This window comes from Mastigoproctus giganteus, chromosome 6 (assembly GCF_048544385.1).
Source record: "Mastigoproctus giganteus isolate SK-2022 chromosome 6, ASM4854438v1, whole genome shotgun sequence".
Taxonomy (NCBI): Eukaryota; Metazoa; Arthropoda; class Arachnida; order Uropygi; family Thelyphonidae; genus Mastigoproctus; species Mastigoproctus giganteus.
In genome coordinates, this window is record NC_143580.1 from 38170050 (window position 1) to 38185744 (window position 15695).

At 35.6% G+C, this 15695-nt stretch overlaps 1 protein-coding gene across 1 annotated transcript in view; it reads right to left on the reverse strand.

Moving 5' to 3' along the window:
- The window catches only part of LOC150084175 (guanine nucleotide exchange factor DBS-like), a 619625-nt gene that overhangs the window by 205371 nt on the left and 398559 nt on the right, over positions 1 to 15695 (reverse strand). The window contains exons 10-12 of the mRNA XM_090376145.1: positions 11426 to 11545; positions 4761 to 4952; positions 1535 to 1741 (exon numbers count right to left, since the gene is read on the reverse strand). Of these exons, the coding sequence (XP_090232271.1) occupies positions 1535 to 1741; positions 4761 to 4952; positions 11426 to 11545 (519 nt within the window). The remainder of the gene's footprint in view (positions 1 to 1534; positions 1742 to 4760; positions 4953 to 11425; positions 11546 to 15695) is intronic.

Sequence of the window (15695 nt, forward strand, 5' to 3'; positions counted from 1 at the left end):
CCATCCCCTTGAATCCTTTCTGGATAAAGAAAGGTGACATTTTCCCAATTGACTGCTCTCTGGTGGAATGGAGAATGAGGAAAAGAGGTGTCACAGATGGTGTTTTCTCCTCAGTTCTGGCTCTTCTAACAGAATTGGGGTCATTATCATCTGATGATCGATTAGGCAGGGGCCTTATTGGGGCCCCAGAAGAAGTAGGATTTAAATTACTCATAAGAGTAAGATAAAAATTTCCGATGCCCTAAGTACCTCACCCACCATGGATCCCTATGAGGGGACGCCCACTCGTGAACTAGCAGGTACTGTGTACATGAATGGGATGCCAAGTTCACTTAGGAGCACCATACCCACGTTTCCAATAAACCTTGATCACTTCCCAGGACCAAAGGGAGGGAGGGAGACTTATTGGAACACAGTTGACCCTAGCAGTAAGAACCACCCGCAGACTGATCCCAGTTGGACTGGTTGGGGACCACCCGTCTTGTTGAAGCAGCGGCTGAAGTGGTGTATTAAGGCTGGGCCCCTCAACCACCAGGATCCCCATTTCCAAGTTTCCACGGGTCGTGGCGCATGGCTACACACGCCGGATTCCAACAATGTAACCCTGGAACCAAGGTATGGGCATTAGATCCCAGTACTGCTAATCTGGAAGACCAGCAGCATCACTGGGAGGTCCCTCACCACGTACAGGTGCCTACATCAAGGGGCTGAGTAAAAGTGGAAGTTAGAAGCAAAAGTTCTAGCTCTTAAGGATATCAAAGTGAACACTTTTAATAGGGCCTTTTCATGTAGCATTTTCTATAGCAGGAGTGGCCTACTTAATTTGTGATGTGATCTACTTTTTTCCTTCAAAATTTGCCGTGATCTACCATCTCAAAAATTACATTGCACAAGGTGCACAAATCGAGGAATGACTGTATAGTTAAAATTTGTTGTGATCGACTGAAATTAAATCCACGATCGACTAGTAGATCGCAATCGACTTGTTGGCCATCCCTGTTCTATAGCATAGCATTTTCTTCTTGATATCTGGACATTTAAAGGTCTTGACAGGCCCTGAATAGGGGAATTCTGCCGGAAGTTAATGTGCATGCATGATGTACACTGACTTTTAACACATGCACACAAAACTGGTGTATTTTTGAATTTTGAAATAAAGAAAGAAATAAGTTAAGCTAATATACAAGCCATAAGTTTAAACAAGTAAGTTTAGTTCAACTTGTCTGTTGCAATTGTTAAATAATAAAAATATCATATAGTTTGATATTTTCATTATTTAATTGATAATTATTATGACAGTCAGCCATGTGGAACTTTTTGTGCATTTTTAAATGATTAGACTACAGTATCTCAAAGTTTTGATCTGATTATCTTTTTTTTTACATAAAAAGATACTCATTAGGCATAATATTCTTAGCTTTTAAAAATAAACATATAGATAATTTCTAATCATTAAACATAAATATTATTATATATTCAATTTCTACTGATGACATTATAAATGATTATTCAAAACTTCTATGAAGTTACCTACTTGCTGTACTAATGCCCTAGATTCTGGTGTGATGGCATTCTTAAAGATAGCATGGAACTCACGGGGATCACTGAGGCGGAATTCACTAGAGCTTTTAAGAAAGTCATCAAGTTCATGTAAGGCTGATTCTGCAAAGGATGGAGAAGAATACTTTTCAATCTGCTGACTTGCTAACAGACTTACCCCACGAGTACACCACTTGTTGGCCTGCCAATATATTTACAGCTAAAATTAGCAATTAAGTTTTCTATTTCAATTAGCATGTAAGTTTTATTTCTCAATTCAATACAATTGTACAAAAATAATTTTCATTATAAATGAATTTGGACTACAAATCTACACTGCTGTCTGCTGCTGAGTGACAACTCTAATGAATCCTTTCTGGACCTTCTCTCCACCATTGCTGCTGGCCTTGGACTGGCTCTGAGGCAAGATTATTGCTGGCACAGGCTTGCTTGTGTGGGATTTCTCCTATTGTAAAGGTGGGCTACGGCACATACATAGTTGTGGCCCACCTCCCTGCAGTGTAGACGGACACTGGGCAGGCTTTCCAGGTGACCACTTTTCTGGTAACAAAGTGGCCAGAAATAACTAAACAACACACACACACTGCACAAACACAACCTTATACACTTCTGGCCATTTAAGAGTTCTTTATCATCAGTGCCATGGCGTTCTGAAGCTGCCTTACATAGGTTACCATACATGGCTATATGTATAAAAATAATATAAAAAATATATGTAAAAATAATAATTATATAAATTAAAATAAAATTTTAAAAATTAAAACAAAAATAATAAAATAATTTAATACAGTGCTTTTATACAGACTGTAAAATTTACAGTAAAAAATAATATTCAGACTAACAAAGTGATCTGTGAATGCAATTCAGTTACAGATGCCGTTTAATGCAAATAAACAAACAGAAAAACTGTCCATTTAGTTCCATTTAGTAAGATGAGATATTCCAAGGAAAAATATTAAAGTTATTATCCGAATAGAAAATTTAAGCATTCTGACCACTGACTGCTTTTTAAACCTGAATGTCTGAATTTGATCTTTTGATGCAGGTCAAGAAATACTTTTAAATGAGAAGGAAAATAAATACATATATGAGTACAAAAGGCATAATCCAAGTTGTCATAGGAGAAAGAGAAAGAAAGGAAGAGGAAAAGGCAAAATAATCAAATAAAAAATAAATGGGAAACAATGAAATATCATATAATAAAGTAGAAGAGTGAGTGGCAAAGAATATGCCTGTTAAGGAAGACATGAAGAGAAATGAAATTTAGATAGATCCTCTTTAGTTTGAAGCAGAGTAAGTACTTATGGAGGCTTTTAGCATCAGCATTAGTTGAGGCATATGATGCAAGAAAGCAAGCTTATACAGCATCAGCCAAAAAAAAAAAAAAAAAACCCTTCCCATTTCACCCATTCGGTCACTCCAAATGTTTGTGTAGTTCAGCCTTAAATTTATTTAAGCTATCAACTTCCACAACAACAGATGGAAGTCTGCTCCAGCAATCAACTACTTGTTGGCTAAAGAGAAATTTCTGCACATCTATTCTACAACTGTCTTTCCTCAATTTGAATCTATGCCCCCTCGGGTTCTTAGTCTGAGCAAGCAGAAGTATCCTGTCAGCATCGAGCTTGCTCAAACCATTCAAGGCCTTATACACCTCAATCAGATCACCTCGGAGGTGCCTAGTCTCCAGATGCTGCAACTTGCAGAACTTAAGCCTTTCTTCATAAGTGCACCCCTTTGTTCCTTTCACCAATCTTGTTGCCCTTCTCTGTACTCGTTCTAGAAACTCTACATCCTTCCTAAAATGAGGCCTCCAGTCCTGTGTACAGTACTCAAGGTGTGGCCTGATCTTGAGGTGATTATCCCTTATACAAAGGGATAATCACCTCCTTGTCTCTGCTAGCAAAATTCCTATATATCATTGACAAAACTCCATGACCTGCTCTGGCAACCCATCTGCACTACTCAGAGAACTTCGTAGCTGACTGCACAATTACCCCCAGGTCTTTTTAATTCTCCACTTCCCTGAGTGTAGTTTCATGAGTGTAATACCAGCTTGGCTAGAACTATAAAACTACTTGTAGAAAATAATTTAGTATAACAATTAAGTCAATAAAATGACTAAATATAAATGAAAACTTAGTGCTTGCCTGAGCTGCTAAAATCTTGACGAACGTGGTAGTAACCTCGTACCCCAATATGGTCCAGCACATCAGAAAGATATATTATAATGGGCATAACCAATCTTACTTTTTCATGGTGCTGGCAGCTGTTGCCATAATGCACAAAGAAAAGGAATTTAAGGGAAGGGGTGGGATCAGAGTGTGTAAAATTAGAATTCAAAAGATAGTACTGCCTTGTCATACCTGTGAACTTATACTCTTTATCCTTCTGGACACAAAATGAAAATTCATTATTCAACAAAAGATTGCTAATAAAAGACTACCTGCAGTGTGACAAGAGGCACTTAGTCCTATAACAGCTGTCAAGTGGCTTTTGAGTTTCTGCTTTTGGTGATGTAACTTTTTACTTTAAAATAATATTAGTAATTTTAGATTGACTCATGGACAATAATATAATTTTTAAAGCAAGCATAACTCAAGCCTGTCACTATTGCTGGAGGGAACAGAGTGTTGACAAGGCAGCAAGACAGAAAAAAAAGCATAATGCAGAATAGCCTTTATTATCTTATTATTTCAATGCTTGCATCAAAATAAAAATCCCTGCTCCTTTATTAATATATCTTTCTATCATGTTCACAAGGTCAGTCATTATTTACAATGTTTTTGGTTTAAATTTTATCACAGGCTTGCATATTATGACAACAGCTGCCAACAACATGAAACAAGTAAGACGACTAACCTACTAACATAAAAGCATTACACACCAGTTCTCATTGGTTCTGACATTCAGACATCACTATTAAATACAAATGTGCTCAGATCTATAAAGGATAATAATCAACCATACTATTTTGGAAAACGTGTTTTAAAATTTTTTTTTTTTTTTTTGGAAATTATAATGGAATGGTGTTATGATGCATTACAATTAAAGTAAGTACTACTGGCTGCTACTTGCCTCTTTATTACATAAAGTTCATAATAGATCTTAACCTCTTTCTCCAAAGGAAAATGAAATATGAATCATAACTTTGGATTTATCTAGTAATGTTTATGCCTTGATAAAGAAAGTTCACTTACTTTGTCTATTCTCTCTTGCAAATCTCTGTTCTTCTTCAGAATTTCTATCCGAAAAGCTACTTGTTGTCGAATATCAGCAACCATTCTTTCCAGCTCAATGCATTTTGGAGCAATGGAATCCACAGCGTAATTATTAGCAGAAATCAATTTTTCTCCTTCATCTCTCAACATATCTGCTTTGTCTAAATCATCCTAAATTATAGAAAATTCACTTAAAATAGAAATTGTGAAATAGTTTTAAGTGTAACAGTTTAATTTTAGGTTAGTTAACAGTTTAGTTTCCTTCCAAGAACTTGTAGATCAGTTTGTATAACATAACAAATTAGTTAATTTTTTGTCACTCTTCCTTGTTTTCAAACTGTCAATTAAGGTATATATAAAATAAATTATTATAGGAAAAAGTAGTAAATTAAGATAAAATTCCTAATTTTAATTGCTAAGGCTACTGAAATTTATATATGCATACAAGGAGTGGCCAAAAAGTTTAAATCCTAATACAGAAGCAGTTACCAACAATGAAAAAAATTTTATTTCTCAACACAGTCCTATGAAAGTGTAATGCATATTTCCCACTGTATAAAATGGTACTGTAGCATTTTATTCCTTCAAAAAAAAAAAAAAAAAAAAAAAAAATATTAAGGCCCTGAAACCATTCATTTACGGTGCTAACATAAGTTGCTCTAAAATTGTTGTCTACAAAAATCAGCCTTTAATTGAGGGAAAAAAAAACCCATAAAAAGTCACTGGCTGCCAGGTCTGGTGAATAGTGGAATGATCGATGATTTCAAATATGGTTTCATGAATAGAAGCCATAGCAACATCAGATTTCTGAACTGGTGCATTGTCCTCATGGAACAACACACTGCAATACAACTTTATCTTCCTCTGCCCTTTAATTTCAATATGCAGTTTCTGGACTAAACTTGCATTACAGCTGCACGATGTCTGTCCATGCTCCAAATAGTCAGTCGATAATATTCCTTCACCTTTTTGGCACTTGGTTACTTAAACAAGAAACTTTTAGGAGGAGGAGATCTATTAAGCTCTTAATGTTCTAATTGTTCTTTTTTCTCCAGATTGAAGTGATGAACCCAAGTGTCACTCATAGTAACAAATTGCCTAGAAAAAGAGTCAGGACCCCTATTAAACTTTGTTATAAGTGTCTCAGAAAATTTAAATTTCATTCATTTCTAGTCAGGTGTCAAAATTTATGCAACTCATTTTGCTTGCAACTGTTTCTCTGTCATTACTCGGTTAATATGGACTGCACTGTTTTTGGCACTTCTGTAGCCAGGTGGGCAGGAGTAGCAGTGCACAGCACATGCTTCTTGATTAGACCGGGATTCGAGCCCATGACCACCAAATACAGAGGATGTGGAAAGGTCAGGGAATGACCACCGCATATCCCCAGGGCAATATGGCCTTAGTTGCTAATGCTCCTAAAAACCAAATAACAAGCACTGTTTTTGGAGAGTGACCTGTTGATCAGACATCACTGTATCATGAATTTCAGTAACCAGTTCCTCAGTCATGATTGTTTATATCTGCCCATTTTAAATTCATGTGTCCATTTCTTAACTGTGGCATATTATGAAGCTGTGCCACACAAAAACTATCACTATGTCTGTTGGTGTCAGGTTTTTCTTTTGCAAAAATTTACCACTGCTTATTTAGCACTATTTCTCAAATATCAGCACACTTCACAATTATAATTACCATTAAAAACACAAGCACACGTGCACACACTTTTAAAACATTGGTCAAAATTCTAAAAAGTAATGTTTTTATTTGCTAGCTATGTAACATTTAGTTAAATACATTTTCCATGTTAGGCCTAGAACTTTCTTGGTTATTCTTTGTATACATGTTTTGTAATATATGGGCTATATTTTCAGGACCTGAACACAATGAAAATAAACCCTATAAACATGTCGGATTCTAAATGGTTATTGGAGCTATGGCAGTTTGAATTTTAAAAAATGACTTTGGAATTTTCAATGGTAAAAAATAATAAATGTATACTTATTGTTATTTATTATTTATTTTATTATTCAGTAAATTTCAATGGTAATTAATTTGTACCATTGAAAATTCAAATATCACTGCTCCATAACAATACAGAAAGGGTACATGCATGTTTATATGAATTTTAAAAAATTTTTTAAGGGCCTGAATCAATCCTGAAAGTATAACTCACATATTAAGAAACACCTGAAAAAAATTGAAGCTACCCAATTTAGCATTTGCATGCAAGAAAGCTTGTTTCCTTGCATATGATTTAAGAAACCAAGCATATATAGCATCAGCCTAACAAAAAAAAACTTCCCATTTCACCCATCCATTCATGCCAAATGTTTGTCTAGTTCTGCCTTGAACTTATTTAAGCTGTTGACCTCCACTACAACAGATGGAAGTTTGTTCCAACTATCAACCACCTGCTAGCTAAAGGAAAATTTCCATACATCTATTCTACAATTGTCTTTCCTAAAATTTGAATTTATGTCCCCTCAGGTGAGTAAGCCGAGCAAGAGGAAGAATCCTATCAACACTGAGCTTGCTCAAACCATTCAAGGCCTTATACACCTCAATTAGATCACCATAGTTGCCGATGCGCCTAATAAATCCCTAAACAAACAAACAGCGTAGTCTCTAGAAGCTGCAATTTGCAGACTTTCTCTGTACTCATTCCAGCAGCTCTACATATTTCCTAAAATGAGGCTTCCAGACCAGTATATAGTACTCAAGGTGTAGCCAGAACCAATGTCATATACAAGGGGACAATCACCTCCTTATCCCTGCTAGCAAAATTCCTGTATATCATTGACAAGACACCATGAGCTACTGTTGCTGCCTGTCTGCACTGCTCAAAAAAACTTCATACCTGACTGCACAATTACCCCCAGGTCCTTTTCATTCTCCACTACTCTGAGTGTAGTTCTACATAGTTGGTAGGTTACTCTGGGGTTATTGCTACCCATATGCAGTACATTGCATTTGCCAATGTTAAACTTCAGTTGCCACCTCTCAGCCCATTTGCTCAACTTTTCCAGATCCCATTGCAGTAGTATACTATCATTATTGTCATCAACAACACTGCCAACCTTGGTATCATCTGCAAACTTAGACATTAACCCCAATATACCTTCAACAATATCATTGATAAATACAGACAACAACAATGGGCCCAACACCAAACCCTTTGGGACTCCACTAATAACATTAGTCCACGAAAAGCAGTGTCCATTGATAACCACTCTCTGTCTTCTCCCACTCAACCATCCTTTTAATCATTGTAGTAACTTGCCCTTAAAGGCATACTGCTCAAATTTGTACAGTAGCCTTCCATGTGCCACAGTATCAAAAGCTTTCCTAATATTCAGAAGAAATCATCAAATGAAATTCAGAAGATTCATCAAAAAAATTTGAAATCTTCTGAAATTCATTTGATGATTTCTTCTGAACTGCATTGTACTAAGCAGAGTAATGAAGTAAGTTATTTAAAAAGAATCCAACTAAATGCTTTAGCATATTTTCAGCAATTTGTAAATAGAAGTTTTGCTACAATTCTCACAATATCAATATTTTACTAAATTGTAATTTTCAAGAACACACATATGAATAAGTGTTTTCTTTAAAATGAAAAAAAGGCTGACAAAGGGCGAAACTACAGAGAATAAATGAGAGAGAAGAAAAGATGTTTTTTTTTTTTTTTTGTCAACAGGTTTTAATCCAATTTTTAAATAATCAAGTCTCCAGTAAGGTGCCACAATATATTGCAAAATCATAACAGATTTTACCATGCTGTAAATAGTTTAATTAATTATACTTAATCTTCACAGAGAATTCCGGCGCCTCCGTAGCCAGGTGGGAAGGAGCAGCAGTGTGTAGCACATGCTTCTTGATTAGACCGGGGTTCAAGCCCGTGACCACCAAATACGGAGGATGCGGAAAGGTCAGGGAATGACCACCGCATATCCCGGAGAAATATGCTCCTAAAAACCAAATAACAGCAACAGATAATTCCTAAAGAAAATGACTCATTCAAAGTCATAAAGAACAGTAAATGAAGAATGTTAAGGCACTGGCATACCAATACTACAGTAACTTTCCAAAAAAAAAAAATTAAAAAAAAAAAAAAAAAAACGCGAATTTTCTTTGCCTCATTTATTTATTATTTTTACATCTAATGACTGTGGAAACAAATTTCTTCTGCACATCCTATCTCTCAAATCATCTGCACTATTAAAACAATGTAGCCTGCAGCAGTAACCCATAATCTGAAAAATGTATGCTTCTCTCCATTTATTATTCTTTTATTTTCTTTACAGTTATGTTAATAATTTCCTCTGGCTTCTTAACCCTATGCACAAATCCATACTACCAGTGTAGTGTACAGACTAATAATATTACATTAAAAAAAAAAAAAAAAAACATGCCAGCCCTTCTGTAACCTGTAGCGGATACAGGTGTATCAATAATTTATTCTCATAAGTTTCTTAATTTATACAAAATCTATGCAATAGAAAACCACGAGAAAAGTCTGTTTTAATCCCCAGGATTATGGACCTGCCTTTGGCCAGAATATTCACCACCATCAATTTTTTTTTAATCATCAACCATTACTACAGTAGCATAAGCTTCAAAACCTTCCATAAAATAATAATAATAAAAAGTAACCAAATTGTCATAAAGTAAATTGATGCGAGTTCTGTAAACTTCTGCATTCTAAGTAAAATAATTTAATTTTCATCATCAAATAATAATAATGTTTTTTTTTTTTTTTTTTTTAGTTTAGCTTTATCTCGATAATTTTTGTCATCTATTGGCATGCCTGCTTCTTCTGTTGCATCAATGCATAAAAATTGTATGAAATTTTCTATTGATTTTAATAAAAATTCTATTACTTTTAATAGACTTGTATGAGCATCTTGTGGTGATTTACCGAGTGTATAGGTTATCTATTCTTAAGAATTATTACTAAGTACAGGGTTGTTAAAATTAAAGTATCCCTATGTAGAGGGCTCTGGAGCGAGTTCTAAGGCTCCCACTGAAGAGAAATTTGGACAACAGGTACAATAAAGAATGCGCTCACCATTTATTGGAAAAAAAAAATTAGTTACAAAATTTGTCACTATATGGCACTGTGGCAATACAAATCACTTGAACAGCACTACAATTGTTCAATGTGTCCTCCATTTTGGTCAAAAACAGTTTCCATTTGAAGAACAGCATTTTCTACAGCAGAACATAACATGTCAACTGGAATAGCCAGCACATGACGTCTAATGCTGTCCTTCAGATCTGCCAGAGTTTGATATCCTTTCAGATACACCTGGTTCTTCAAAAAACCCCACAACCAGAAGTCGCATGGGGTGAGGTCCAGTGATCAGGGTGGCCAAGATGTCTGGAAACAACAGTTGATGACCCGTTCGTCTGTAAAGTGTTGCCTTAACAATCTTTGGACACAATGGTGGATGTGGGGTGGCGCACCATCTTGCATGAATATGGTATCCTGAAGGCACCCATGTTGTTGCAGCTCTGGTATTGCGAAATTTCCCAACATTTCGTAATATCACTGTCCAGTGACGGAACAGGTGCGGGGCCCAGTCGGTGTTACCTGCTCAAAAAAATATGGCTCAATCATGAATGTGGCCGCAGATCCACACCACACTGTCACTTTTGGAGAATGCAACAAGACCTCTTAGATAATTCGAGGGTTTTCTGTTGCCCAAATGCAACGGGTTGTGCATATTCACTTGTCCATTTAAGCAGAAGTGGGCTTCATCATCTAAAGGATGTTCCAAGTGATATCCACTGTCATTCGTGCCAGAAACTGAAGTGGTATGTGAAACAAATATCTGCATCACCATGCTTTAGCTGCTGTAGCATGTGCATCTTGTAAGGATAGTATTGCAACACCTGATGCATTACTAGCCTTACAGTGGAAAACAGCATGTCCACTTCAAGAAACAGCTGGCACACTTGCACTACCACATGGAGATTGACCTGATAAATCCACGAAAGCCATAGCCACATCTTCAACATGAGAGGAGTCCACTCATTTTTGACCTCTACCTGGTTGAACACCAAGATGTCCTGTCACTTCAAATTTCGCAATCATTTTGCAGACAGCACAAACAGTCATAGGTCCACGTGGGCCTTATGCGCTTCTGATGCCAGAATTTCTAATAGCCGCAGCTGCATTGTTGCTGTTCTGATAGTACAGCTTCACTAATAGTGTCTTTTCCTGCAACACTGTTGGCAATGCTACTGTAGTACAGGAAAACATCTACTGTATGATTTTGAAGAGATTGCTTTGCTTTTATACAGTACAGTACAGCTGAGTAGTGGCGCTGTGGCAATAACTTATGATTATGCAAATAACGTAAGTTATTTGCATAATCATAACTAAGATAGTTACGCACCATACAGTGACAAATTTTGTAACTAATTTTTTTTTCCAATAAATTGTGAGCGTATTCTTTATTATACCTGTTGTCCAAATTTCTTTTCAGTATGAGCCTTAGAACTCGCTCCAGAGCCCTCTACATACGGATACTTTAATTTTAACAACCCTGTAAATAAAAGATTTTATGAATTTTTAAAACAAAAAAATAAATTTTTTAAAATTAAAATAATATCCCTAAGTTACTTGAAATATTTACCTCTGTTTGATCTCTAAACCTTTCTAGGTCTTTTAAGAGATTTTCCACTTCACTTATAGACTCTCCTGTTTCAGGTATTTCTGAAAGTTCTCTAATACTACTTGCAAGTGCTATCTGGAGCTAAAAACAGAAAATGAAGTTATATTTTAATTTTTTGATATAGTTTAGGAGCTATGGCTATATTTATTTAAATATTTAATTAAGAGACAGAGTAATAGCCACCATTTTGTATGTACTTATGAGTAAACTTAAGTTTACTATGAAATTAGTGATGGTTCAGGGTTTGTTCCACTTACTACATCTCACCCCCAGAGCCAGACTAAATGAACAAATACTGAATTTATTTTATTATATTGAGTTGTCATTGTTGTATGGTAACTATTCATGTCATATTATATAAAGACTGGTTAAAAATTTAAGCTAAATTTGAGATAAATTAAAGTTAAATTCAGGCTTCATTTACAATTACTGTCAATCGCATATATCATCACCGTTATACTGCAGTGGTGTGCCAAAAATATGTCTTAACGAAAAAAAAAAAAAAAAAAAGCAGTATGGATGTACCTCTCTATGAAATTCATCAACTTTATATTGTATAGGAAAGTAACTGGTGACAAAATAAACATACCACCAGGTCCAGCACATGGGGTGCCTCAGTAGGGCAGGAGCAGCAGTGCGTAGCACACGCTTCTTGATTAGACCGGGTTCGAGCCCATGCCCACCAAATACGGAGGATGCGGAAAGGTCAGAGAATGACCACCGCTATCCCTGGAGCAATATGGCCTTAGTTGATAATGCTCCTAAAAACCAAATAACAAACAACAAACCAGCACATGGTGGCATGGCAATTTTGCATTAATAGCAATATAATTATTTCTCCTTTAAATTTTGAAGGAAAAGTATACTGCTATTTATATAAAATGTGCCATTACCCAGACAATCTCTTTTGGTGCCTGCTGAAACTTCAATGGTGGGTAAATAAGGCACAATCACTAAAAGTTTGTATTGCTCTTTTTAATTTATTATTAATTATTACTAGGGTTTTATGGAAGCTTTGGATTTGCAAAAGGATTCCACAAACAAAAACATGATTTGAAAGCACAGTTGCGAGTGGGAGCAGATCATAGAACATGACATTTCTGGATAAGATTCTGTTGGAGAAACTCCTGCTGGGAATTTAATAATTTTGTTGGCTGGTTTGAGTTTTATTGGTACATCAGCAACAAAGGTAATGCTGTGCCAAAAACCAGATCATAAAACAGTAAAAGGTAAAAAGAAGACAAAAGTATTTCAGTCTTATGAAAATTAGTCTGCTATGTTGAAAGGTATACGTGGAATGCATAATTAAAATAAATACATATAAAATAAATATAAGTGTTAGGTATGTGGACATGTGTTTTTGTAATGGGTGGCGCCTGGAACATCAGTTCATCTCCGCCTCGTATCTCTGTGAAGAACAGTACCACTGTAGAAGGGCCAGAAATAAGTAGTGTATGTTTGTGTGTATTATGTATGTGTTCTGTTGTTGTGTCTGACCGCTTGGCTACCCAGATTTTGTTTGTTTGTTTCAGGATTTATTGGGCACATCGGCAACTATGACCATAGTGCACCATACGTATGATAATTATCCATGCCATTTCTTCTCAAATAGAGAAAATGGAAAAAAGGAACCAGAAAGTAAAATTTTTTTTTTTTTTTTTTAGCTAACTAAATAAAGGAGGTGATATACTTTAATCATCTTGAGAAAGTTATAAATGCTTGAGACATTTGTTTCATTGTTTAAAAGTGAGGTAAGTGTAGGATCTTTTGTTGTGGCTGAAGTGCAAAGATTCTGGCATTCTCTTGTATATTTTGTGCATTGGCTACCCAGAAGCATCAGTCACCTGGCCAGATGATTCTGGGTACTCCTCCACACCACGGGAAGATGGGCCAGTCCCAATGGAGCTCGCACTGTCTCAATTCGAGACTCTGACCCACCTGATGTTGGCAAAAGGTGGGCCAGATTCCTCTGGGGGCCCACTCCAGAGGAGAGAGAAAAAAAAATTAAAAAAAATAAATAAATAAATAAATAAATAAATAAAATAAAAATAAATAAATAATAAAAAATAAATAAAAATAAATAAATAATAAAAAATAAATAAAAATAAATAAATAAAATAAAATAATAATAAAAAAAATATATATAATAATTTTAAAAAATTAGGGAATGTTGCTTCCTATTGAGTAGCTCCACCAGCCAAAGGAGTAAAATTATTCGTAGTCATATAACAAATTCTTCTTGTGAAAACATCAGATGCAAAACATCAGAAACAGAATTCTTATGTTGCTGAAGAGCAACATAAGAATTCTTGTCTCCCACCAGCAAAGTTTTATGCCCATGAGAGAGTGTAGAAACTGACAAACGAAAAACATCTCTAAAGTCATTATACAGCTGACATTCAAATAAAATGTGGCTCCAATTTTCATTTTCCCTGCATTGACAAGCTTCCATCCTAGAAAGACCAAAATGACATAGTTTTTCATTAAGAGATCCATGTCCTGTTAAGAGGAAGGATGTATATAAGTCTAAAGAGAACCAAACAGGTTTCTGCTTTACACAAAAGGTCACCTCAGGAAAAAAAGTCCTAGTAACAGATCCAACAGATGACGTATCCCAGCAGGTCTGCCACAGATTTATCATTTCATTCCACAAATTTATTTATTTATTTCATATGTGTATGTGATCAATACACGAAGGAACCAGATTTTTCTTGCTTCCTTCGTGTATCGTGGCCAGGATATCCAACCAGTCGGTTGGTTCGGCACCATCGTGATATCCAGCCCGAGGCGGGAATTGAACCCGCGACCTTTGGGTTGCCAGGCAGGCACTTTACCTACCCGGCTAGCCCGGTCGGCATTCCACAAATGATTACATTCTTGCTTAATATCCGAATGAATATTCAGAACCAAACCCATAAATTCAGTTGATAGTTGGTTTTTTAACCTATAAGAAAGACCTCTGTAAGCTACGTGAAGGTCCAATGGCAAATACAGCTGCAAGAACCTGTAGTGCATAAGTTGAAACAGTACGACAAGTTCTTAACATACATAATATTGTACGTTGTATAGCAGCCAACTTCAATCGAAATTTAACAGTTCTAAGCCTGTGAAACCATAAACCTGCAGCATAAGTAGCCATAGGAAGGAATGTGGCGTTATAATAAATTCTCATGGTACGTCTAGATTTGGTTTGGTTTGGAGTTTATTGGCGCATCAGCAACTGAGGCTATAATGCGCCTGGTACGTCTAGAAAGTCCCCAGTCTGAACGAGAAATTTTTACAATAGCACCAGTGAATCTTCTGATCTTTGTTGTTACATTATTTAAATGAGAGACAAAATTAAGCTTTGAGTCGATTGTAATCCCAAGTAATTTAGTTCAGAGACAAGTGGAATCCTGTTAATATTAATCTTCACTAAAGGAGGTTGTTGAGGGTTTAAATGTGATCCAAAGATCATCATTTTAGTCTTAGACGAACTTATTTCAATTTATTATCCACTGTGCATTGAAATAAATTTTGTAAGACATCATTGGCATTACTTTCGATAGCAGATCCAGATGAACCATGAATTAAGATAGTAATTATCGTTGGCATAAGCGATGATTTTAGTACTACATATAAGAGACCCCAAGATAGAACTCTGGGGACACCTCGTGAGACTTCTCTAAACACCTCCTGAAATTTAGATTTCACTAAAATGTGACGATTACTGAAATAGCTTGTGTTAGGTATATATTTTAAATGAATTTAAACAAGTTCAATGATTTTAATTAGTAAAAAAAACGGCTGACACATGGTTATATTTGGAAAGTATCTCATCGAGTGGGCAGAACTCAATTAGATGGCTAAAAGCAGTAAAAGATAAAAGAAATTTGTGTCTAAAATAAATACTTTGTTAAAATGTCTAATAATTAAAAAAAGGATTATAGTTCTCATAAAAAGAAGATTATCTGCCCAGCAGAAAAGATTGCACAAGATGACTATGTCCTGTGCTGAAGGAGAGCAAGAACAGCTTTCTCTCAACAGTTCTTCTGTAGACTAGACTGCCAGTACTTGCTTAATTACATGCTTAATCTGATATAATTTATTTGTGGTATATTCATGCCCTAACTATTGTCAGTGGAAGAGTAATTATTGTGTTCTATCTGCTGTAGTCTGTATAAGAAACAAACAGACTATGATTATTAGTAGGCAAGTTACTGCAATAGATAAAGGGATAGTTGAGTGGGAG